Genomic DNA, 25504 nt, shown 5'->3' on the forward strand with positions numbered 1-25504 from the left:
CATTCCGGGAGAGTTGGCAAGTATGGGGTAGCGTTTTCAACTGTGTCTGCATCCTCTGACACAGTTGAGAAGAGTAGAGGGGCTGCAGACTTTTTTTGTCTTTTGCTGCGATTTTGCGCAAATCGCCACAAAACTACAGAATAACCACATTCCCTGTCTGTTCAAGGACCTTTGTCATGTGACTGTCGTCACCAAAAATCCTGCAAGTCTAATTACATAGCATAACACAGTGGAGGAGCCCTGCCTGTGGTAACAGGGGGAAGAGGGGGGGGGGATTTCTGTGAGGAAGGGGGGAGCATGGAGGTCAGTGAGCAGCAGTCTATATGTGACAGAGGAGGGGGCCATCATGAGTAGTCTGTGTGTACGTACAGTCGCCAGAGAATAATAAGACATCCCCTGAAAATAAGCCCTAATGCTTCTTTTGGGGCAAAAAAGTTCACTAGAAAGAGAAATAAAGGGAATTTCAACAATCAACTTTGTACCAAATCCTATTCTTTATTCTGTTTATTTACTAGTATCGTACTGTGACAAAGTTTGGCATCGCCTGCAGGATGTTTATCTGTTCATTACTGCCATTTATGTGAGATACTGGTTCCAGAGATCATCACCAACTGCAGCTCAAAGGAATGGCCAAAAATGCATTTAACAACCATCAATGGTATCTTTCAGAAATACTGGTCGGTTTCACTTTCTTTGATGAAGTGTCAACAGAAAAAAACACAAAACGTATGGCTGCTGCTATCAAACACTCAGATAGATCTGACAATCCTCTGAAACGTATTCCACCAGTTCTTCAGCCAGCAACAAAGGGATTACATAACTTCGCCACAAGATCAAAGCGGAGTTTGTTCAAAATTCTTGGTCTGTCTGAGGAATTCTTGGAGTATGACCCGGAGGAATGGCAAAACCTTGAATCATACCAAAACAGTCAGAAGATTGCAGACTCAGTGAAGGTAGTAAATGATCTTGCCGAGAGAGGTGTGGCGCTAATCCAAGAATTCAATGCTTCAATAACACGAAATGAGGAACAGAAGCAGTTCCTTTTGGAGGAACATCGCAGTAAGTTTTGCACGCCAACAAAAACTGTTGCCATTAAGAGATCATTATCAAAGTGACCAACGTAAACTTGGCGATTGTTTACAATATTTGATGAAAAACATTAATATTTAATATATTAAACAAATTACTGTTCTGCATTATTGCAATGTAATCGTCATATTATAAACTTTGCTTGAGTTGTGCAAGTTCTAAATCTAATAGGATTTCAAAATAAAAATTACTGTCATGTTTTTTCACATTTTGGTGGGTTGGTGGTTGTCATTTTCAAACAAAGAGTTTTTGGAATCATCCTAATATACACATACAATTTCAAGCCAAAAAACATGTAACTGTCAACATTTTGACTATCAACATTATGATGTAACATTCTGAATGCCCACATTTTTATTGTCAACATTTCAGACCCAACCCACTTCAACATCAACTTTCCACCAAGTATATTAAATCAGTTCTCTCTATTCGCTCTCTTTTTCACAGCACACCCTGCAAAACCCTGTCGCCCTTGACAGCTGCCCAATGGTATCGCAGGGCATGGTTATGTGCCTTTCCGACCACAGTCCTTCCAACAAATTGAAGTGGCAGAAGAGAATATAGTCTCAAGCATGTCAGGGGTGTACCACCAGTAATACATGCTGTAGGCCTTTTCTTTAATCAGCAATCAATGAAAGGGTTTCCAGCTCACAACACTGAATGATCTGCTAAATGCAGCCAACTTCTCAATATCTAGAGAAGATTAGCTGCATTTAGCAGATCATTCAGTGTTGTGCGCTGGGAATCCGTTCATTGTTTGCAGAGGTTTATCTAGAGAAGGGTTGCTCTAGATCCCAAGCAGCACACACATTCATCTTCTGGGTAGTGCACGGATTCCTTAGTTATAATATTATAATATTAGGTTTCAGATGATCTTTTCTGTGGTTATCTCCCAAGAGTCTTTATCAGGGAGAGGGGGGGGGGGGGGGGGGGGTAGGTCTCTTTACCACTCTCATTCGTGCCTGCCAAGTAATATTCCATAAAGTGAGTAAATCATCCTTCTTATCAGGGGGGGGATGTTCCATAGTTAGAGTATGGGAAGGGACGGCCATTGTGAGGTAACCTGTACCAAATCATGGCTGAGAAACGCAGGGCAAGAAATAGTTTGACAATACTCAATCTTTGCAGCTTAGTTGTCTCGATGTCAAGCCAAGAAAGTAGAAGGAGCGGAAAAGGAGGCTGCGTTTTGACGAATGTGGACCACCCAATAATAAATCTTAATGTCTAGGAAGCTTCTACCTCCACGATTTGTTGGTTTGTTAAGTAGAGCGAGAGAGAGTTGTCAATTCCGAGAAGGGGACCTTGACTGATAGAGTCTGAAAAAGGTAAAAGAAGTTTCGGGAGGACATACATTTTAATCACAATGATCCTGCCCACCATGAGATCATTAGGGGGCTCCAAGACTCCAGATTGTTTTTTGTTTTTTTTTAACTATTACCAGATCTAGGCTTTGCCAGCCTTGGCTGAAGACAATAGCAGCGCAAGGCACCTCTTGTGGTGCCCCAAGCATACCCATGGCTGCCAGGGCATGCTGATAATTAGGGAACCACAAGTGTCAGCATGCATTGGCACTCAGGGCCCATTGGGACCTGTAGTGCACCAAGGAAAAATGTAAATAAAAACATACACAACTGTAATAATTATTTTAATTGAAATAAAGACATCAAACCATCCCTCTGCCAACCTCTTTATTTCTCACCTAGATTCAGGCTCTTCATCTGTGATAAATCTATGGATCCTTGGCTTCTCAAAATAAAAAACCCTCATACGCGAATCAGTACTATATACACTGATCCTCTGCACTCACAACAATGTAAAAACTGAGGTGCAAGAGGGGGACATCTAAACAAAAGATTGATACTCTGCATTCTCATTTCCACAGTTAATGCTGTTATAACTACTTTTCTGTCTGAAACGGAACGTTAGTTCCTCATATTGCATTATAATGTACATTAAGCTGACCAACTCTCATCAAAGTCTAGAAAGACAGATATGAGAAAAGTGGAAAAGTTCCAATTCATTAATAATGATGTCCAAGTAGAATAGTACAGTGCTTTGAGATGGCTTTTCTACAAACCATATGAAAATGAGAAATTGGAGTAACCACTTTTTTTGCTCTGTGCCATAAAGGAAGCTCAATAGTGCGTAAATGTACACATTATTTAAAAGTGCTATAAGTAAGGTTGCTTTACCTTCTAGTTCTAAAATATCAGGGCATTATGGGGCATGTCTTTATGAACAACGGTTATGTCTTTGCCGTTGGAGAACCTTTGATTATTGTGCTACTCCATGAACCAGCCGTGGAGCACTAGCTATATCTTTTCAGGGCTTGTTCTGTTTTCAGTGTACTTTTTATGCATTTATTAACATGTGGAAATTGCAATAAAAAGTGGAAAGGTGTGAACCAATCATTATCAGAAACATGTATAAGAGGTTGCATCAGCCAACAGAGAAGTGCTGGGAGTGATATCTAGGTACTATCAGGCTGAGATAAGTTTTAATATTTGCATGCTTTAGGCGGGTGGAAAAATAGACCATATTAAAGAGGAGTTGTGATAAATTGTTCAGCGTTTCTCATACATTGTATGTTGGAACTAAAATATTTATCTAGGAGTAGAAGTGTGAGTTACTGATTGTTGAAAAAAAAACAAATATTTGCTTGTGTGCTGGAAGGTGATGTACATTTCCTACACACTCCTAAATTCTACTGCTCTTTTTACATCCAAACATGTCAAATTTGGATATCTGCTCAAAAAAATTATTCAAAAACGGCCTCTCTCCTAGATAGAGTTTTAATGTCTTTTTGACTCAAATTTTTTATTATTTTATTAACAAAGACAGTGCTTCTAAGCAAGTATTAGAGGAAGAAGCTCAAAGATCCAACTTGAAAAGCCACATAGATTCTGAGGATCCACTCCCAGGAAAATGTATTTTATATTTAAATCTCTCTGATCTTGGGTGATGCATCACAGAATAATAAAAAAAAACAAAACCAGGGGACCTCAAACAACAAGTGACAGTCACACAAATTAGACATTCTGACATTAACCTGTACATATATGAGAGACTGACCTGCCAGAGAGTGACATTCAATGTATCACAATACAAGTTACATCAAAAGATACCCAAGTTAAGTAGCCCCAGTTACCAACATTTCTACAAGTGCACCAACGTTAACTAGGTAATCTTACAAACTATTTAATATCGCCAAGACTGTGATAATTGTGGTAAAGCATTGTTGATTTATATTTTTCACAGAGTGAGTTGTGGGAGAGCTTGGGCGCCTGCAAATGCATGTGTGGTGGCCATGTTTGCTTGGCATTACTTTTCACTGTACTGCTGCCTTTGATTATTATCTTCCCTGCTGTCCCACTTACCCAGTCCAGAAACTCTTCCAATTTAAATCTGCTTTAACCATTTACTTACAACATAAACACCCAGTGGATTGTTTGTAACCAAAGCATGTGGCCTATTATTATTCAGAAGGTTAGTGTGGTCGGGTACAAGGAGCTTCCCGGGGCAACCCCTGGTGGATTCAGTTATAGTCCACATTCTACCATACTGTGTAGACAGGCACGGCGCTCCCATTAGGCAAGGTTAGGCACTTAGGGCGCCGGGCTCTGGAGGGCGCCCTCCAGAATGAAAATTACTTTAAAACTGTGCGGCGACCACTGACCATACCTGTCACGGCCGCCGCACAGCATTCAGATGCACGGGGGAGGGGGGGGGGGGGTAGAGGCTATTGCTCACCATCGCCGCCTCTCCTCCGTCTCCTCCCCTCTGACACTAGTGAGTGGAGGGGAGGAGACGGAGCAGAGAGGCGGCGGTGGTGAGGTAATTAAAAACGGGGTGAAGGGGGGGGGGAGGGAGGAGGGCGCCGATTGTTGCGGGGGGGGCTGGGGTGCCGATTTTGTAAAAATGCCTAGGGCGCCATGGAGGCTAGCACCGGCCCTGTGTGTAGAAGACTGGGGTACAGCATTTTACCACTCCTTTTAGAGTACTAAGGAAAGGGGTGTTACATGTATTATGTGATCAGACCCATTTTAACAATTTATGTTACATTTACTCAAATTTGATTTTTCTGGAAATATAGGGGTTTCTTTTGATAACATTTTGGACGTAAATGGTTTGAAGTAGTGGTACTGTAGTTTGGAGGGGAGGATGGTTGATTGTTTTGGCATGTATATTTTTGGATCCGAGATTTTAATGAACTATTGAAGTTTTTCATGACAAATAATGAAGTCCATATAGAGGCAGAGGAAGTCTATATCAAGAATAGAAATTTGTATTGTTCATTTTCAGAATAAAAATCACCTTTTAATTTCCATCAGAGAATATGTTTGGCTGGAATATAAATATTTGCTGTTTAAAGGGGACTAATCTCACAATTCAAGGATCTTTTTCAAACTCCTCACCACCACTTACAAAGCTCTCTCACAGTCTACTGCCCCCTATATCTCTGACCTCCTCACCATTCACACTCCGGCCCACTCCCTGCGCTCGGCCAATGACCGTCGCCTCTCCTCCACTCTGATTACCTCTTCCCACTCTAGAATCCAGGACTTCTCCCGAGCTGCCCCCCTGCACTGGAGTGACCTCCCTCGCTCCATCCGTCTCTCTCCCAACCTGTGCTCCTTCAAACGGGCACTTAAAATCCACCTGTTCCTTAAAGCCTACCAACCATCCAGCTAACCCCTCACCCACTCTTTTCGTTCTCCCTCTCTGCCCTGGCCCCTCTCTCTCTCCCCCTGCTTCACTGGCTCCCTTTCGTGCCTGTTTTTGTTCCACCCTCCCTTAGGATGTAAGCTCTTATGAGCAGGGGCCCCCCCTCCCCTCCTGTCTTCATACAGGTTCTTCCGCTCTGTCTTTACTCCCTATGTCTTCCTGGAGTTCCTGAAGCATTGGTACTTTGTGTTTATTGTTCTGTACTACTGTTTGTACTGTGTACAGCGCTGCGGAAACCTTGTGGCGCCCAACAAATAAATGATAATTCTATACTGATCACACTTGCTATTACAGTGTACACTATGTTGATGTCTACTTTGAGTACTGGAAGAGTAATTGGATTACTCACATAAGCATAAGTGCTTTTCTTCATCACAAGTTTAAAATTGTCTGATTGGTATAGACTATATATATTTTTGGAGTTTATTTGTGCTGCATTCCTTTAAGCTAATACACAATTTTCACTAGGAGACTACTTGGAAATCTTTTTGTGATCATTTCTTGAGAACATTTTTGCAATAAAGACTTTGAAAAAGATTTTACAACATATTTTGAACACAAAAAAATATAAAAAACAAAATTGTTCACCACTTTGATAGGTATCAAGTTAGTGAATAGTTAGAGGTACCTGTGAATGTATCTCCACAACCTTTCTGTATTGAATGCTGCTGAATAGGTATGGTCCATGCCAAAATGGTCCAAAAATTACACAGCAGTGCCTGTTACCTATAACAACCAAAAAAAACAATACTACAGAGGAGGCCTGGCATGACTGGGTCTTCTAAACCAGTGATGGGCAACCTCATCCTCTTCGAGGGCCTTCTCTGCAGCCCTCCAACTCCCTAAGGGGCTGCACAGAGGAAAGAGGTAGAGCACACTGCAATCCCCCCTCATGTTTACCAATATTTCACCACGTAAAAATAATTTGCAAGGTCTATACATCAAATCAGAGAACCACTATACACAGAATTATCTATTTATTCACAATAGTTAGTTTGCACACAGCTTGTTCTCTCTATACATTAAATCACAACAGACTTTTTCACCAGGAAATGACAGAACAGATCACTGTTCACAGCCAAACACCCATACAGTGGTGATGATGAAGCACTTTACTACATCAACACAACACATCAGTTCTATTATTAAGGAATTAAAGAGAAGTGTATAAGCACATTTAGCTATGTGGATGTACATCACAGTGGTTAGCACTGCTGCCTCACAGAGCTGTGGTCATGGGTTCAATTCTGACCAGGGCCCTATCTTCTGATAAAATGAATCCTACAGAGAGTGAACTTGTGAGCAGGGCCGGATTAACCCTAGGGCTAACTGGGCTACAGCCCAGGGGCCTCGGGCATCCAGCGGGCCATTGAAAGTGCTCAGCAGCATTATTGATCGATCGGGGGCGGGGGCGCCCCCTGGCACGATCAATGCTGCTGCGCACTTTCACTTCGGTCCTTCCCCAGCACGCTGTAGTCTCCTTACTGAGGGGATCTTGTGAGTCTCACGCTCACGAGATCTCCCCAGTAAAGAGCGTACAGCGCGCCGGGGGAAGGACTGCAATGCCAGGAGAAGGAGGCAAGTGCCTTGGGGGCGGCTCAGCTCACCGAGTGGGTGGGGGGCGTCACGGATCACAGGGGGGAGGCCCTCACGGGGGAATGGAGGCCCCCTTAGCCCAGGGACCTCCATTCCCTTAATCCGGCCCTGCGTGTGAGCGAATGTGTTTGTTAGGAAATTAGACTATAAAGTCCGATGGGGCAGGGACTGTTGCGAGTGATAAACACATACCAACTTTTTAAAGTTGGTATGCAGAGGAGCACAATTTTAGGCACTTTGCCCAGCGTGTGTGTGTAAATATATAATATATATATATTTTACACACACATATATTGTATGTAATGATGATAGTGCCAATGTCCCTCATTCGCATAAATTATTTATGCCATATATAGGGCTAAACTGATCAGTATTTTAGGAGAAAAATAGGAAAGCTTAATTAAAGTGGTGGCTTTAAATTGGTTGAATGGACATTGGTATGACAGTTTAGCACAATGCATCTCTTCAGATTTTTACGTCACCTCACAAACCTATACGCACGCTTAAGTTTTGGAAGCGTTTCCAAAGACTGGAATGTAAGTGAAGTGTGCTCCATGATGCATGTAGGTAGGTGCATCTGTGCAGACCAAAGTGATTTGTGATGTGCTTCAAGAGTGATGCATGAATTAAGTTCAGAGCTTCAGGAGGTTTTTTGCTCATTTGTTCCATGTAACCCTTGCTGGCAGCACAGTGAGGTTTTGGCAAGATGGTACTGCTGACGGTGCACAGAAAACGAGCACATTTAGGTGATCAGGGGAAGCACTCACAGGAAATGGCGCAAGGGCACTCTGGATAGAAAGGACTTCCCGCTGGCTTAGAGTGGCCCAGCAGAGTGCACCAAGTGAGGGTGGTGAATTGTGCTGGAAGAAACGGAGCCAGGAAAGGAGAGAAAAAAAAAAAAAAAAAAAATAGATGCCATGGTCGAGAGATGGGCACTGTAAGAGGCGCAGAGATAAGCCCTGTGATCCAGAAGACATAGCCTGGTAAGAACAGAGCTCAGAGCAACAAGAGGCAAAGCAAACAAGCAGCTGTGCAAGAGGAGAGTGCCCAGTCCCAGTTGGCGAATACCAGAGACTGTAAGAGTATCAGAAGACATTGTACCCGTGCTCCGAACAGAAGAAATGTTTTAAACCACAGTCTGTCAACTTTGGCGAATTTGTGAGTGCTTTCTGTTGTGAACCTAAAGAAAGTCGGACAGTTACGCACAGCCTGTATACAAAGCAAAACATGACTCTAGTGCAGTGATTGCCAACAGGCGGCCCAAAGGCTGCATGCAGCCCTCCAAGCCTTCTCCTGCGGCCCCATGCTCCTTCCTGCATTATTGTTAGATCTGTTTGTTATAGATTGTAACACATGTTTAAAATGCCTGCCCATGTGTCATTACAGATTGGTTTCTTTTATTAAATGTTTTGTTTCCCCTTAATCTCAGCAATTAGGTAAATTTCCTGCCCTTATGAGGGTTGGAGGGCTGCACATGAGCACTTGAAGTATATCTGGTTGCCCATCACTGCTTTAGTGTATGTTCCAAATTGACTCCTGGACAAGACTGTCTCCAGTTAATGTGAAATAAAATAGCCCCTTAAAGTTGGAGGAGTCATTTCCTGTAAGTTGGTAGTGTGGCAATTTGCATCAGATAGCTATGTAGGCAGGGCACAGAACATTAAAGATGAGGACATAGAACACTTAAGTACATGAAAATTGGAAAAATGCATAAGAAATTACTTTCTCCACATCCAATGTAGAAAACCTGAAGGGTTGAAAAGGTGTGGGAAGTTTCTGTCTTCGTGATTAACAGGAAAACAGGTATGATTTTAGGCGTACAAGTAAAAAAGTTAAATTTGATCAATATAAAAACTAAATTAAATAATTAGTATATGTTCAATATAACAATTGGCAGGGCTCCACTCTTCCTTTTCCCCTTTGACCCCTGGTAATCACAGTTGGCTCTGCACCCACACATATGCCAATAGGAGTCATCAGCCAACCTGTTCCATCCTGCTAGATCAAATCTAATCAAATTAATTTAAATCACTTTTTTTTTTCTAGCCTCTTACCGTGATTGGTCAACTTGGTTGAAATAAGCAAATATTTTAACCAAAATCTTTGGTAGATCAATTTGCTTATTTTGACCAAATAAATAATGGGTCTAACAGCAGAAATGCCCAATCCCAGTCCTCAAGAGCCACCAACTGTTCATGTTTCCAGGATTTATTTAATCATGCACAGGTGGGTTAATCTATTTGGCTGGGTCAGTAATTATCCCACCTTTTTCTACAGACAGAAATCCTGAAAACACAAACTGTTGGTAGCTTTTGAGTACTGGGTTTGAACACCTCTGTCTTACAGTGTGCAACCCCCAGCAAAGGTTATCCAATCAGATTAAATCTGATTCTACTAGTTTTGACCCAGTAGGGTGGAAATTCAGTTGTTTGATTTCCCATTACATGTGTAAGGTCATCATTTGACCCTTAAATAGTGTAATAAGGTTAGCAAAATTTCCATTGCATTCTGATCATGTGTGATCACTGTAATTTGTAGAATACCTACTATTTGATCCTATGAGTGTAGACCTGAATACTATATTTCAATGCAATCTGTTTAATCCAGATGTGAAAAGGATAGCATCCTGTATAATACAGTACACTTTCACTTTGACAATCCTCTAAACCACCAAATTATCCATTATATGGAAGGCTTGGTACATGGACACTAAATGGCTGTGTGAACCTTCCTTCCCTGTCAATGTTGCAACAGCCCATTTGCAAACAGTATAGCCTGATAATTCATGAACATGATACTGTAAGTTTGAAAACCTGGAAAAATAAACACTGAACATGAAAATACTTTGTGTGTTCATGCTTGAAGATTTTTGGTAGCTGCTTTTTGTGGGATGTTCTAACTTGAGATGTGTAAAATTCTTGTCTAAATGCATAACCTGCAAATTATACATTTGAAGTCAGGCTTTGACAAACTGTTCATTCCTATCTGTTGTGGAAATTCAAGCCCCCAACATGCTCTGACAGCCAAGTACAGGTCCACAACAGCTGGAAAGTCACAAGTTGCCGATATTTGTTGCAACAAAGTATACTGTCTAAATTGCTGGAGATGCAACTAGCTTATCCAAGTACATACTATAAGTGATGAATCGTGTTAGAAAATGACAAGTGACAGCTGTGACTAACCTGGGAATATAGTTGGATTCCTCTCCCAGTCTAAGCTGGAAATCCTTCCAGGCTGGGCTTGAATTCTCTTCTTCGTGCTCCTCACTCTCAGAAATACGGGGTGACCTTTGTGAATCCGTGGCGGAAAGTTCACAATTTCCTCCTGGAACTTGAAGACCCCTAACTCCTCGGGAACCCATTACAAAATCCTCAAAGGTGATAGAGCCGTCCCGGTCTGTGTCCAGGCGTCGGAAAATGTTTTCAACCTCGGATGAACTGACCCGGAGCTCCGCGCACAAAGAGGAGAAGTCCCCTCTCCCCAGGCGCCCAGAGCGCTTGGCGTCAAAAGAGAAGAAGAGGGCGCGGAGCCTGGACAACTCTTCCTTCTCTTCCATACAGATCTGATCGCTCCACAGATCAAGGACAAAAGTATTCCGAGAATAATCAGCACAAACCAGCGTTGTTTTCCTCACAAATAGCCAGAGGAGACAACGATAAAGTTATTTTTTAACTCCCAGGAAAACAGAATCAAAACGTCTGGTGAGGTTAGATAATACAAACCGATTAACTAGAAATGCAGGTGGATTTTAGGCTATTCTGAGCAATATAGGTGGAAGTCAACAAATAAAAATGCAGACAAAAACAGGAATGCCATTAGCTTTGTCAACTGTGCGCCCAGGTAACAGGTGGAGGAAGATTTGCAGACGTGGCCAGAAACGCAAAGTTACCTTCATGAAGGAAGCACAATAAAGTGAAGTTCCTGGAGCTTCTCTTGGTGCACAGTCCTGCTAGTGACTATACAGAGGCTGGATCCTTCCTTTTACTTTGTGTGTTAGTCTGGCTAGATGCCCTGCAGTTTCCCCCCTCCCCCGGTGGGTCAGGTGCGCATAAGGACTGGTCGTTGTGATGCCCACTCCAGCTCCCTCTCTTCACGCCTAATATATTTCATTGTGATGCCCCCCTCTCTGCCCTGCGCGTACCTGAGCAGACTGTGCTCTTACCACGGACTAAGAGGCAGCTCTCAGCCTGCGTACTCCTGACTACAACAGGACTGTGGAATGAGCAGTTAGCTGTCAATTGTGTTATGCTACATTTTGTGGGAGGGGGTAGAAAGTGGAGGAGCAGCTGCAAAGTATGAAATGGAACTAGAAAAGAAGGTGGGTTCCTGGTCAATAACTTATTACTTGAGCTCCCGCTAAAGCTTCCGCCTATTTTGCAGATAAATTAGAAAAAAAAACCACAGCAACACTTTAATGTAATTTCCGTGTAAGTGTGCGATTCTACAAAGTGTCTTGCACCTGTTCGGATTGGAATGCACAGAATAATATTCCTGTTTAACTCCACTCTTATTAGGCTGTGTAGTATTATTGATATATATATATATATATCTAGAGATAGAGATAGAGATAGAGATAGAAAGAGAGAATCCTCCAGTACACTGAACTAGCAAAGGAGCTCTCAAACACAAACAAACAATACAGAAGTGTTTGTTGCTCAATCAATTTATAGGTTCACAGCAGGTGCTTGAAAAGGTGGGGTTATCCAGAAAGTAAAACTAGAGAAAAAAACATCCCCCAACATACTGCTACGAACTAGTAAAGGAGCTGCTTTTATACTTGTACATAAAAATGCAGAATTCTCAGTTACATACATTTGCAAATGCATGATAAGTCACCTGCCACTTCACGGCACTTCTGTATTGTTTGAGAGGCATGTTTGGTGTCAATAACTGATGAGGAGTGCTGGTGCTGTATTGCCACCAGCACTAACCATCAATTGTATTTGGAGACTCTTGGGGGCGTATTCAATTGTTCCTCCGGCCGCCGGAAAAACGAGCGCGTTAAAACTATTACCGCTTATACGGTAATATTGCGCGTAAAAACCGTTAATACGGTAGTTTGCTCGCTGAATTTCATCTTGTAGCTCTGAAATTCAGCGAGTAATTACCGTATTAACGGTAATAGTTTTAGAGCGCTCGTTTTTCCGGCGGCCGGAGGAACAATTGAATACGCCCCTTGGGGTGCCTATTGTAAGTTAGCGCTCAATTTAATAACACATATGTATGACCCAAAAAATTTGTTCATTTTAGTTTAGGGGGTTGGTAACCTTTTTCTATCAGTGTGCGGGCTAAAATCTAGTCAAGCTCAGAAGTGCCAGTAGTGGGTGGAGATATAATATATATATATATATATATATATATATATATATATATATATAATGTATATATTTCAATTATTTATTTTATTATGTGAATGTCAATATAATAATGTTCATGTTATGCCACATAACAGTTCCCCAAGTTCATATTATGCTTCATAGTTGTGCCCCCAATTCATGTCATGCCACATACTAGAGCCCACAATCTATATTATGCCACATAGTTGTGCCCCCAGTTCACATTATGCCACATAGTTGTCCCCCTTTTGTATCTGTCTTCCTTTACCCCTCTTACTGTATTAATCCCCACCTTGCTCTACCATGTTACTCACCATCAACTTTTCTCCACTTATTCCTTCTGTCCCTCGCAAACTACTACCTCTTGCCCTGAATCCAACCCTCCACCCTCCTTTCCTCACCCTTTACCTTACACCACCTCTTATACTGAAGTTGATAGAAACCTGCTGGATGCCAGTGGCAACATGGACCAACCTGGAGATGGCACATATATTCTGATTTGAAAATAATCAGTGTATTGTGTATGGTGCTGCCTCTTGTGGGAAAACTTTGTGTGAGGGGTGGGTCCCTACCTTCCCCCTTTGCTACAGAATATAAGAAGCAGTATTCCCTGGCACAAAATTAATGTGTTGTAATCAGAATATAGGGTGCAATATTTATTCGAAGAATAAAACATATATAGCATATATGGTCCAGACCATGTGGTTGAGCTGTGTGTAGTTGAGGTGTATAACTGCTTCTGAACTTGAAGACAGCAATACACACCAGTGGTTGGTCGCGGCACCTCGGATCAGTAAGGGGCACTGGAGCTGGACCTCCTGGAATTACTTCCTTATACGGCATACTGGAAGTCCCTACCCCAATTCATCACCCTAGAGGAGTTGTTTGGCTGCATCCTCAACCACAGCGTCATGCTTTAAACAGCGGTGAGTGGCTTCTATTTATGATTTTAACTACGAAATGTTGTTTACTATTTATTTTGTTTGATCAATACTGGACCTTGTGCAAAGACATTGGAGCCTCAGTATAGAGATTGGAACTTGTTTACTTACTACGATCATTGAAGTGTTGGACTTCTATTTGTTCCCTGAAACTTCCTAGAAGATCTATAAGGGAACACAGGATTTGAAGGACTATAACTGCTATATGGACTCATGGGCAATTTGAGTATATGTTACTGTGTGTAATTTTACCCATATGTTTACCAACCCCCCCGATGGTCTGGACCATACATGCTATATATGTTTTATTGTTCAAATACATATTGCACCCTATATTCTGATTACAACACATTTATATTGAGCCAGAGAATACTGCTTCTTATATTCTGATTTTAAGAATTTTTATCCTATTAACATTACGCCAGCGAACGGCTCCCCTTATGCGAACGGCACTAGTATTATGGTGGTGCATGTACCACCAAAATATCTATTCTGCTAGCAGATAACAGATTAAAATAATGTAATTATTTAAGAAAATGCATTCAATAATAATGTATAAAGTTTTCTAAATATTTTTTAAAAAACATTTTTTCTATTTATTTATTTTTTAATAACGGGTCTGTTGATGATGAAAAAAAGATCCCCACATCTCTAAACTGGATATCTTGCTTTTAACAGAAATAAAATTAATCAAGTTCCTTGGCTATTTTGATAACGCCAATTTAGATAATTTGTATCAAAATTACTTTACAATAAAAACAGAAATAATCTATAAATCTCTTTTTTAAATGTAGTTCCTGTAAAGCGTCTTTTTTTAGTATAGTAAGAGACCTTAAAATATCAGACGTGATTACATAGCATTTTTTCTTTTTATAGCAATATAAGCTTTCCACATGGATGGACTCAGCTCCCCTGCACTGCTCCGGAGAAGCTACAGAGGGGAAGCAGACAGACCAGAATACAAGCTGCAAGGTAATTGTGGCCTTTAGTTAGTGATACTTTACTTTTAGCAGTGCATCTGTTTTTTTTCATTGTTGTGGAACTACAGAGCACAGCACGTCCCGCCAGAAGGCTAGCTGGAACTTGTCGTTCCAAAATAGCTGGAGAGCCAAATGTGACACTTGTACATTGGAGACACATAATACATGTGTTTCATTGTCACATAAAAAGCATTCTCCCATTGGGCTCGAAGAATGTAGCACTAAACCTGTAATCACCAACCACCCAGAGCCAGGAACTGGCCCAGAGCCTGTAATTACCAACTACCCAGATACACTAACTAGCACAGTGCCTGTAATATGTGGTGGGTGCTAATTACGCTGTAGTCCGCCTCATATCCTACATTTTTATTTATTTTTTACCTCTCATATATTTTTCATGCACGGTTATCAGTGCTGGTCTGTGTGGTACTTCCGTTCCGTCACAGTCATGGAGAGTGCAGGTTGTGGAGCTTTTTTCTCACAAGATAAGGTAATCCTGTTTATCAGCTCCTTAGACAAATAAGTAGCGCTGTCTGAAATCAGGACCATGCGCAATGAAAGAATAGCACTTGTACCATGTATGAATGTTAAATATAAACGGCACAATTGCTATTAAGAGGAAAAACCTTGACTGCAAATTTTTAAGCTGTAAAAATGTTTTGTTTCGATCAACAATTCATAACAAGACTCTTTAAGAAATGATGTGGCTGGGACAGGGTATGATGTGGTTGGGGCAGGCTATGATGTGGCTGGGGCAGGGTATAATGTGATTGGGGCAGGGTATGATGTGGCTGGGGCAGTGCATGATGTGGCTGGGGCAGTGCATGATGTGGCTGGGGCAGGATATGATGTGGCTGGGGCAGGGTATGATGTGGCTGGGGCAGGGTATGATGTGATTGGGGCAGGGTATGATGTGGCTGGGGCAGGGTATGATGTGGCTGGGGCAGGGTATCATGTGACTGGGGCAGGGTATCATGTGACTGGGGCAGGGTATGATGTGGCTGGGGCAGTGCATGATGTGGCTGGGGCAGGGTATGATGTGGCTGGGGCAGTGCATGATGTGGCTGGGGCAGGGTATGATGTGGCTGGGGAGGGCATGATGAGGTTGGGGCAGGGTATGATGTGGCTGGGGAGGACATAATGAGGTTGGGGCAGGGTATCATGTGACTGGGGCAGGGTATGATGTGACTGGGGCAGGGTATGATGTGGCTGGGGCAGGGTATGATGTGGCTGGGGAGGGCATGATGAGGTTGGGGCAGGGTATGATGTGGCTGGGGAGGACATAATGAGGTTGGGGCAGGGTATGATGTGGCTGCGGCAGGGTATGATGTGGCTGGGAAGGGCATGATGTGGTTGGGGCAGGGTATAATGTGGTTTGGGCAGGGTAGGATGTGGCTGGGGCAGGGTATGATTTGGCTGGGGAGGGCATGATGTGGCTGGGGCAGGGTATGATGTGGCTGGGGAGGGCATGATGTGGCTGGGGCAGGGTATGATGTGGCTGGGGCAGGGTATGATGTGGCTGGGGCAGGGTATGATGTGGCTGGGCCGGGTATGATGTGGCTGGGGAGGGTATGAGGTTGGGGCAGGGTATGATGTGGCTGGGGAGGGCATGATGAGGTTGGGGCAGGGTATAATGTGGTTTGGGCAGGGTAGGATGTGGCTGGGGCAGGGTATGATTTGGCTGGGTTAGGGTATGATGTGATTGGGGCAGGGTATGATGTGGCTGGGGAGGGCATGATGTGGCTGGGGCAGGGTATGATGTGGCTGGGGCAGGGTATGATTTGGCTGGGTTAGGGTATGACGTGGCAGGGGGTGGCATATTTTGCTGGGTAGGGCATGATATGACTGGAGGTGGTATGCTGTGGCTGAGGAGGGCACAATCTCTGTATTGAGTGGCGGTCACTAGGATACTCTCCGTACTGTATGTCAGTCACAAGGATGCTAAATACAACTCGACCACACATTAGACAAACCAGATTCACATGTTTTTCAGCAAGGTGCATTTTCGTGTATATTGCTAGTAAAGCCTGGCTTTCTTTGGTGATTGCTCCATAGACCAAAAGTTGTCAGCCCTCCCATGCTTGTCACCCAGCAAGCACAGATCTTCCCTGTGGGTTTATACAGACTGTGTGTAATAATTGTATGTTATATTATAATGTATGTATTATATACTGTGTGATCTGTGTTATGTTCTGTGTTCACGTATTGCACAGCTTTCCATATTTCATGTACATAAACATTTTCCAAACAGGCCCCAACATTCCAGGATCTACACAAGAATCCAATAGCAGGCCACGAAGGCTGCAATAACAGGTAATAGAGAACACACTTCACTAACAGCCTCGTCCTTTAGCTCTTCTAATTTTGTTTGCCATCCTCTTTTGCTCTTTATCTCTATTTCCCTCCTATTCTCCCCGAATTCTTTGCTGTCTTCTATCTCTTACCTTCTTCAATGTCCTTTCCATACCTCTGCTGTGCTTCCATCTTACATCACTTCCCCAGCATGGTGACGTCACAATCACGGTGTGGCCATACTCCCACATACTCTGTACTGATCATTTTTGAAGAGGCACCAAGAAGTTGCTGTACCACGGCATCAAATTCCTCTTGATGACCCTGCCTGTAATCACCAACTGCCTGGAATCAGGAACTAGCACAGTGTCATTCCTCTGCCTCAGGGGATAAGTGTACCCCGCGCCTTTAAGATTGTACGCTGGTCTGTGCAGGGCCATTTTACCTTCTGTTTCATGACTTAGTATGTCACTTGTTTGTAGCATTATTCCCTCAATGTACTGCACTGACGGCGCTTATACATAAAAGATGATAATAATAATAATAATAATAATATTAGCAAACAAAGGATAATAATGAATTTGCACTACACACCGCTCTAAATGCTTTGTTAGAAATACATTTATTAAGAGGTTATGAAACTACTAAACATTTTTAATAAAGTAACACAACCGTACAAACTCAGTAAAAGATGACCTTTATTCACCTAGAATTTTTGCAGTCGGTATAGATAGATCATGAAAAATCTGAAATGATTTACTGAATTTTTTGATGTTCTCAAAATCTGGAGACACGCGGCAACCATAGAGATGGAGCATCTTAAGCCTGTAAGGAACAATACATACTTTAAATACAAACAAACAGGCCAAATATTTCCTGTAATAATTTATATACAAAAAAATATATTTTGTAGTCATCTGAAACTTTACTGTTGGAAAATATGCTATTCATGCTGTACTGTATATCAAGGGATTAAGTAGATTTATTGTCTTACAGCTAATGAACATATCAACCAATAATAAGCTTGACCATTATGGAAATTGTCTGTTTTGCAGAGCTTTACCTATTAATGCTATATTAGTTCATTAACCAATATAAGTGTCTACAGAAAGTTCATATTATATGTACCTGTTATCAAACACTGGAATTTAATAGTTATAAACAAAATTAGGAGCTCCAAACTGCCAGACACAGTGAATTTAGTTAATTGATGTCCTCTATAGGTAAGGCATTTATAAGGTTTAAACAAGTAAACGAACCCAAGATGCAGTTGATAAATGAAAAGGAGAATAGCCAGTATGTAAATACAGAAAACATCTGCACTTTACATACTATTATCCTTGCCATTTACCAACTGTGCTTTGGGTTTGTTTCCTTGTTTGTACTATATTGGGAGAACCTGAGAGTTCTCTCCCCACATTGGCAGCATTTTTCCAACACAAGGGCAGCACACGTAATACAATTTTGTGCTTTGTCTATTTAAAAGGTTTATTTTCTTCTTTTGTATTTCGTATATTATACAGCTCATCCAATACCTCAAAAGGATTTGGAGTTTTTCTGGTCTATACTTTTAAAGCCTTTGCAGTGACAGCGTGTGAAAACAATTTCCTTTTATCTTTTACCCCCTTATTTTCCTCAAGGTGCTTATACATGATCAGATCTGGCCACTCGACTTGAGCACTTGGTTCTATGTCCTTTAAAGCTAGTAACGGGGCCAATGTCAGTCCAAACTGGACAGATGCGGCCGCTCAGGTACATATAATGCAATTGGATGATGGCAGCACACAAGGTCTGATTGCGGTCATTGTTCAACCACATTTTCCACTAGTCATAACCACATTTTGCTCAGGATCCGCAGTTGTTCCGGCCCACGCACCGTGTATAAGTGTCTTTACTTGTGCACTCACTATATGTGTAATCTTTTAAGAGATCAACTATCTTTGTCAGACCAAACAGATCGATACACACATTTGTAATAATCTACACAAACCTATTTTATAGAAAATTTAGGAAAATCCTACAGCTCATAATAAAGCAGCAAAGGGATCTTCAGAAGTTCATGAACCACCACACAATAATGACTAATGGACTTCCATGTGACTCAAAGGCACAGAAAGCAATGTATGTTTCTGTTTGTTCTGCATAACATTATGTTGTGCCATGTAGACAAATCATTTAAATGAATGACTATTAAGTTGTCTACCGGTCTGATGTTCAGATGCTTGATAAACTGTGTTTTCTGCATTCATTCCTAGGCAAACCTTTCCAGTAATCACAGTACAGTATCTTCAGATTAGTTATTAATTAAGGATGAGCGGGCTCGGATTCCGCTAATCCAAGCCCACCCGAACAGTGTGGATCCGACGGGATCCGAGCACTGTTCAGGTACTTCCGCCCGGGAAAAAAATCCGAAACGAGGCTATGACATCCAAGTCTCGCGTCGGATCTCGCGAGACTCGGATGTCATAAATTCGCCGCTTGCGGCCGCCATCTTCATTTGGGCTGTGATCAGGGAAGAGGGAGGTTGTAGGGTAGTGGTGCTTTTGTCCTGTGCTTTGTTCTGATAAGTCCATAGTAATTTTATAATTATTAACAAATCATAAAAAAAAAAAAAAAATTATACAAAAAGAATTAAAAAAACATATAAAAAAATAATTTAAAAAGTATAAAAAAAAATCTAGAGCAATATATTCTTGCAGTCCAGAAATATTAGTACTGCTATATTTACCTACGTTCACTGTTCTTGCAGTCCAGAAATATTAGTACTGCTAAATTAAAATACGTTCACTGTTCTTGCAGTCCAGTAATATTAGTACTGCTATATTTTCCTACGTTCACTGTTCTTGCAGTCCAGAAATATTAGTACTGCTATATTTACCTACGTTCACTGTTCTTGCAGTCCAGAAATATGAGTACTGCTATATTTACCTACGTTCACTGTTCTTGCAGTCCAGAAATATTAGTACTGCTATATTTACCTTCGTTCACTGTTCTTGCAGTCCAGAAATATTAGTAGTGCTAAATTAAAATACGTTCACTGTTCTTGCAGTCCAGAAATATTAGTACTGCTATATTTACCTACGTTCACTGTTCTTGCAGTCCAGAAATATTAGTACTGCTATATTTACCTACGTTCACTGTTCTTGCAGTCCAGAAATATTAGTACTGCTATATTTACCTACGTTCACTGTTCTTGCAGTCCAGAAATATTAGTACTGCTAAATTAAAATACGTTCACTGTTCTTGCAGTCAAGAAATATTAGTACTGCTATATTTACCTACGTTCACTGTTCTTGCAGTCCAGAAATATTAGTACTGCTATATTTACCTACGTTCACTGTTCCTGCAGTCCAGAAATATTAGTACTGCTAAATTAAAATACGTTCACTGTTCTTGCAGTCCAGAAATATTAGTACTGCTATATTTACCTACCTTCACTGTTTCTGCAGTCCCAAAAAATAGGTACTGCAATCTAAATTACTACGTTCACTGTTTCTGAAGTCCCAAAGTGTGTGTGGTTTAGGGCTACGCTCTCTTGTGCTGCATATAATTTAGTACAAAAATTTGGAGGATAAAGTAGGGAAACATTAAGGCCCACTTCCTCTTAATGCTGAAGCTGCTGCCACTAGTCATGAAATAGACAATGAAATGCCATCAACGTCGTCTGCCAAGTGCGATGCCCAATCTCCTAGTAGAGGGCATGTAAAATCCAAAAAGCCAAAGTTCACTAAAATTAGCAAAAAAAGAAAATTGAAATCATCTGAGGAGAAACGTAAACTTGCCAATATGCCATTTACGACATGGAGTGGCAAGGAACGGCTTAGGCCCTGGCCCGTGTTCATGACTAGTGGTTCAGCTTCACCAAAGGATCTAAGCCCTCCTCCTCCCCCCCTCTAAAAATTTAAGAGACTTAAGCTGTCATCAACAACACAGCAAACAACTCTGCCTTCTAAAGAGATGGCATCATAAATCCCCAAGGCGAGTCCAAGGGTGTTGGTGGTTGCGAAGCCTGACCTTCCCATCACTGTACGGGAAGAGGTGGCTCCTTCCACCATTTGCAGCACGCCCTCTGCATATGCTGGAAGGATCACCCACAGTCCAGTTACAGATTTGGCTAATGAAGGTGTGAATGTTGTACACCGGGTGGAGGATATTGATGTAGCTGGCGCTGAGGAGGAACTTGATGAGGAGGATGTTGATGTGGTTATCTTAAATGAAGCACCAGGGGGGAGAAACAGTTGTTGTCCATGGGATGAAAAAGCCCATCGTCATGCCTGGGCAGAAGACCAAAAAATTCACCTCTTCGGTCTGGAGTTATTTCTATCCCAATCCGGACAACAAATGTATGGCCATATGTACCTTATGTAAAGCTCAAATAAGCAGGGGTAAGGATCTTGGCCACCTAGGGACATCCTCCCTTATACGTCACCTGAAGAACCTTCATAATTCAGTGTTTAGTTCAGGACCTGTGGCTAGGACCGTCAGCAGTCCAGGGACACCTAAATCCCTTGGTCCTGTTGGATACACACCACCAACACCCTCCTCGTCAACTTCCTCCACGATCTCCATCAGATATAGTCCTGCAGGCCATGTCACCAGCATGACTGAGTCCTCTTTAATCCGGGATTCATGGGAGGAATCCTGCAGTGGTACGCCTACTACTGCCGCTGCTGCTGTTGCTGCTGGTAGTCGGTCATCTTCCCGGAGGGGAAGTCGTAAGAACACTACGTCTTTCACCAAATAGTTGACCGTCCAACAGTCGTTTGCCATGAGCACAAAGTACGACAGTAGTCACCCTATTGCAAAGCGGATAACTACAGCTGTAACAGCTATGTTGGTGTTAGACGTGCATCCGGTGTCCGCCATCAGTGGAGTGGGATTTAGACGGTTGATGGAGGTATTGTGTCCTCGGTACCAAATCCCGTCTAGATTCCACTTCACTAGGCAGGCGATGCACGGGATGTACAGAGAAGTACGAACAAGTGTCCTCAGTGCTCTGAAAAATGCGGTTGTACCCACTGTCCACTTAACCACGGACATGTGGACAAGTGGTTCAGGGCAAACGTAGGACTATATGACTGTGACAGCCCACTTGGTAGATGCATCACCTTCCGCAGCAGCAGCTGCATCAGTAGCAGCATCTCGACAACAGCTGCTTGTTCCAAGGCAGGCAACGTTGTGTATCACAGGTTTTAATAAGAGGCACAACGCTAACAACCTCTTAGAGAAACTGAGGGAAATAATCTCGCAGTGGCTTACCCCACTTAGACTCTCCTGGGGATTTGTGGTGTCAAACAACGCCAGTAACATTGTGTGGGCATTACATATGGGCAATTTCCAGCACGTCCCTGAGTCAAGCATAGTTCCGTATTGTGCAAGGTTCTCCAGCCGTTTGAACTTGCCACGCGAGAAGTCAGTTCCGACACTGCCAGCTTGAGTCAGGTGATTCCCCTGATCAGGCTGTTGCAGAAGCAGCTGGAGAAAATGAGGGAGGAGTTGTTAAAGCATTGAGATTTAACAAAGCATGTAGCTCTTGTGGATGAAGCCCTTCGTACGCTTTGCCAGGATCCGAGGGTGGTCACTCTTTTAAAGTCAGAGGAATACATTCTGGCCACCGTGCTGGATCCTCGGTTTAAAGCGTATGTCGTGTCTCTGTTTCCGGCGGACACAAGTCTACAGCGGTGCAAAGACCTGCTGGTTAGGAGATTGTCCTCTGAAGAGGACCGTGACATGCCAACAGCTCCTCCTTCATTTTCTTCAACACCTGTGGCTGCGAGGAAAAAGCTCAGTTTTCCTAAAAGACCCGCTGGCGGGGATGCTGAGAACATCTGGTCCGGACTGAAGGACCTGCCAACCATTGCAGACATGTCTACTGTCGCTGCATTGGATGCTGTCACAATTGAAAAAATGGTGGAGGATTACTTTGCTGACAACATCCAAGTAGACATGTCAGACAGTCCTTATTTTTACTGGCAGGAAAAAAAGGCAGTTTGGAAGCCCCTGTACAAACTGGCTCTATTTTACCTGAGTTGTCCCCCCTCCAGTGTGTACTCGGAAAGAGTTTTTAGTGCAGCGGGGAACCTGGTCAGTGAGCGGCGAAGGAGGTTGCTTCCGCAAAACGTTGAAAAAATGATGTTCATAAAAATGAATTATCAATTCCTCAATCAAGAACAGCACTGGCCTCCAGAGACTACAGAGGGGCCTGTGGTTGTGGAGTCCAGCGGGGACTTGATAATGTGTGAGGATGAGGAAGTACACACTGAAGGGGGCGAGGAATCAGAGGATGAGGATGAGGACTACATCTTGCCTCAGTAGAGCCAGTTTAGTTTGTACAGGGAGAGATGAATATCTTTTTTTGTGTGGGGGCCCAAACAAACCAATCATTTCAGCCACAGTTTGGTAGGCCCTGTCGCTGAAATGATTGGTTTGTTAAAGTGCGCATGTCCTATTTCAACAACATCAGGGTGGATGGGAGGGCCCAAGGACAATTCCATCTTGCAACTCTTTTTTTTTGGCATTATGTGCTCTTTGGGGCCTAGTTTTTCAAACTGCCATCCTGTCTGCCACTGCAGTGCCACTCCTATATAGTCATCCTATGGCAAAGTGGATAACTGCGGCCATAACAGCTATGTTGGTGTTAGACGTGCATCCGGTGTCCGCTATCTGTGCAGTGGAATTTAGATGGTTGATCGAGGTATTGTGTCCCCAGTACCAAATCCCGTCGAGATTACACTTCAATAGGCAGTCCAGAAATATTAGTATCAGATATTAAACTACGTTCACTGTTCCTGCAGTGCAGAAATATTAGTATCAGATATTAAACTACGTTCACTGTTCCTGCAGTGCAGAAATATTAGTATCAGATATTAAACTACGTTCACTGTTCCTGCTACATCAAGAAAGCATGAACTTGCCCTGCCATCAACTAAAACAAGAGGTAGTGACGCGCTTGAACTCCACCCTCTATATGCTGCAGAGAATGGAGGAGCAGCAAAAGGCCATTCAAGCCTACACAGCCACCTACGATGGGCCACATGTTTGTGCCGCCCACTTGTGTCGCTTAGCTTAGACATCCAGCTACCTCGGTGCAACCTTTTGGACTAAAAACAATATTGTGAGGTGTGAGGTGTTCAGAATAGACTGGAAATGAGTGGAAATGAATGTTATTGAGGTTAATAATAGTGTAGGAGTGAAAAAAAAACCAAAATATGTATTTTAGCACCTTTTTATGCTTTTTTAAAAAAAAAATCAGAACCCAAAATCAGAACCAAAACCTTTCGTGGGGTGTTTTGGCAAAACAAATCAGAACCCAAAACCTCAAGCTAATCAGAACCCAAAACCCAAAACACCAAAAGTGGCCGGTGCACACCCCTATTATTAATATGATGACAAGTATTTGACAATGGACCCTCCAAAATATGCATTGTACTGGCACACAGCTTTTTAAGGTATTATGACATAATAATAAGTGAAAAAGGTCTGCCAGGCTGCATAAAATTATTAGGACAATAAGGTCATGTTGAAGTTTCCTCAGACTGTGTTCAGTGTATTTCATATTTTGAAACAAAGTGGTTTATTTATTAAAACCTCTCAGATAGCTAGATTTTATATTGCTGTATATCAAAGCAATAGAAAATGTTCTATCGGGCTCCCAAGTAATGCCGGTTGGCAGGGGTAAGAGGAGAATTACTGCTTGCCAAACCATATCCTGGGGCCCTCTACGCATGCTTGAGCCGGCATACCGGCTTGCGGATGTGAATTGGAACTGGAAGTCCGGACTGGGCCTTCTAGTTCCAGATTCTACAAAAAAAGAAAGAAAAAAATATTCAAGTTAAAAAATAAAATAAAAATATAGGGAAAAAGGATTAATTTAAAAAAAAAAAACAGAAAAAAATCCTATATTTTATTTATCTGAGATTTCATTAACAATCAGTGGACAGTTACTGCACTTGTACCGCTGTTGTCCTTGGTAAATAGGCTTAGCCATGCTTTGCATGAAGAAGCATCTCAAGAGGCCCCATTGATGGCTATCCCCCTGTGATAGCTGGCAATAACCTTTACCACCAAGGGTCTTTGATAAATAAGGAGAAGACCTAAATCCTGAGAAAAATCTAGTTTTCACAGGATGTAGGGCTTATTTCCCTTTAATAAATATACCCCCAAATATTGATTAAAGCCTACTAGAATCAGAAAAAAAGAACATTTATTTGGTAAGTTTCCTACAGTATTAAGGGGCCTTTTTATCATTGTGTGTTAATAAGACTGAGCTTCTTTCACTGGATAATCATTTATTACTGCAATTTTTCAGAAAAATATTGCTGGGACAGATGAACAATACAAAGCTGCCATGATGATACTGGCCCAGAGCAGTAAGGATTAACTTATAACAAGTGAAGCAGTAAACTGGGAGCTTTTAAAATTATGTGTTGGGTCTCTGAAAGGCACTTACCATTAGGGGCTAAAGTTTATTGTGTTTACAATAAGCCCAGCCAATGGGACGTCAGTGAAAGGTTTTTTTATATTCTCTATAAATTTAAGGAGCAGA

The 25504-nt window shown here is 42.2% G+C and overlaps 2 protein-coding genes across 2 annotated transcripts in view; both read right to left on the reverse strand.

Annotated features, from left to right (window-relative positions):
* RASEF (RAS and EF-hand domain containing) overlaps positions 1-11646 on the reverse strand; it is a 77631-nt gene extending 65985 nt beyond the window's left edge. Inside the window, exon 1 of the mRNA XM_075211039.1 lies at positions 10593-11646. Coding sequence (XP_075067140.1) covers positions 10593-10966 — 374 coding nt within the window. The 5' untranslated portion in view covers positions 10967-11646. The remainder of the gene's footprint in view (positions 1-10592) is intronic.
* A 5985-nt stretch (positions 11647-17631) lies between these two features.
* Positions 17632-25504, reverse strand: part of LOC142108169 (uncharacterized) — a 92423-nt gene continuing 84550 nt past the window's right edge. The window contains exon 14 of the mRNA XM_075191786.1: positions 17632-17784. Within this exon, the coding sequence (XP_075047887.1) occupies positions 17658-17784 (127 nt within the window). The 3' untranslated portion in view covers positions 17632-17657. The remainder of the gene's footprint in view (positions 17785-25504) is intronic.

The sequence above is a fragment of the Mixophyes fleayi genome, chromosome 1 (assembly GCF_038048845.1).
Source record: "Mixophyes fleayi isolate aMixFle1 chromosome 1, aMixFle1.hap1, whole genome shotgun sequence".
Classification (NCBI taxonomy): Eukaryota; Metazoa; Chordata; class Amphibia; order Anura; family Limnodynastidae; genus Mixophyes; species Mixophyes fleayi.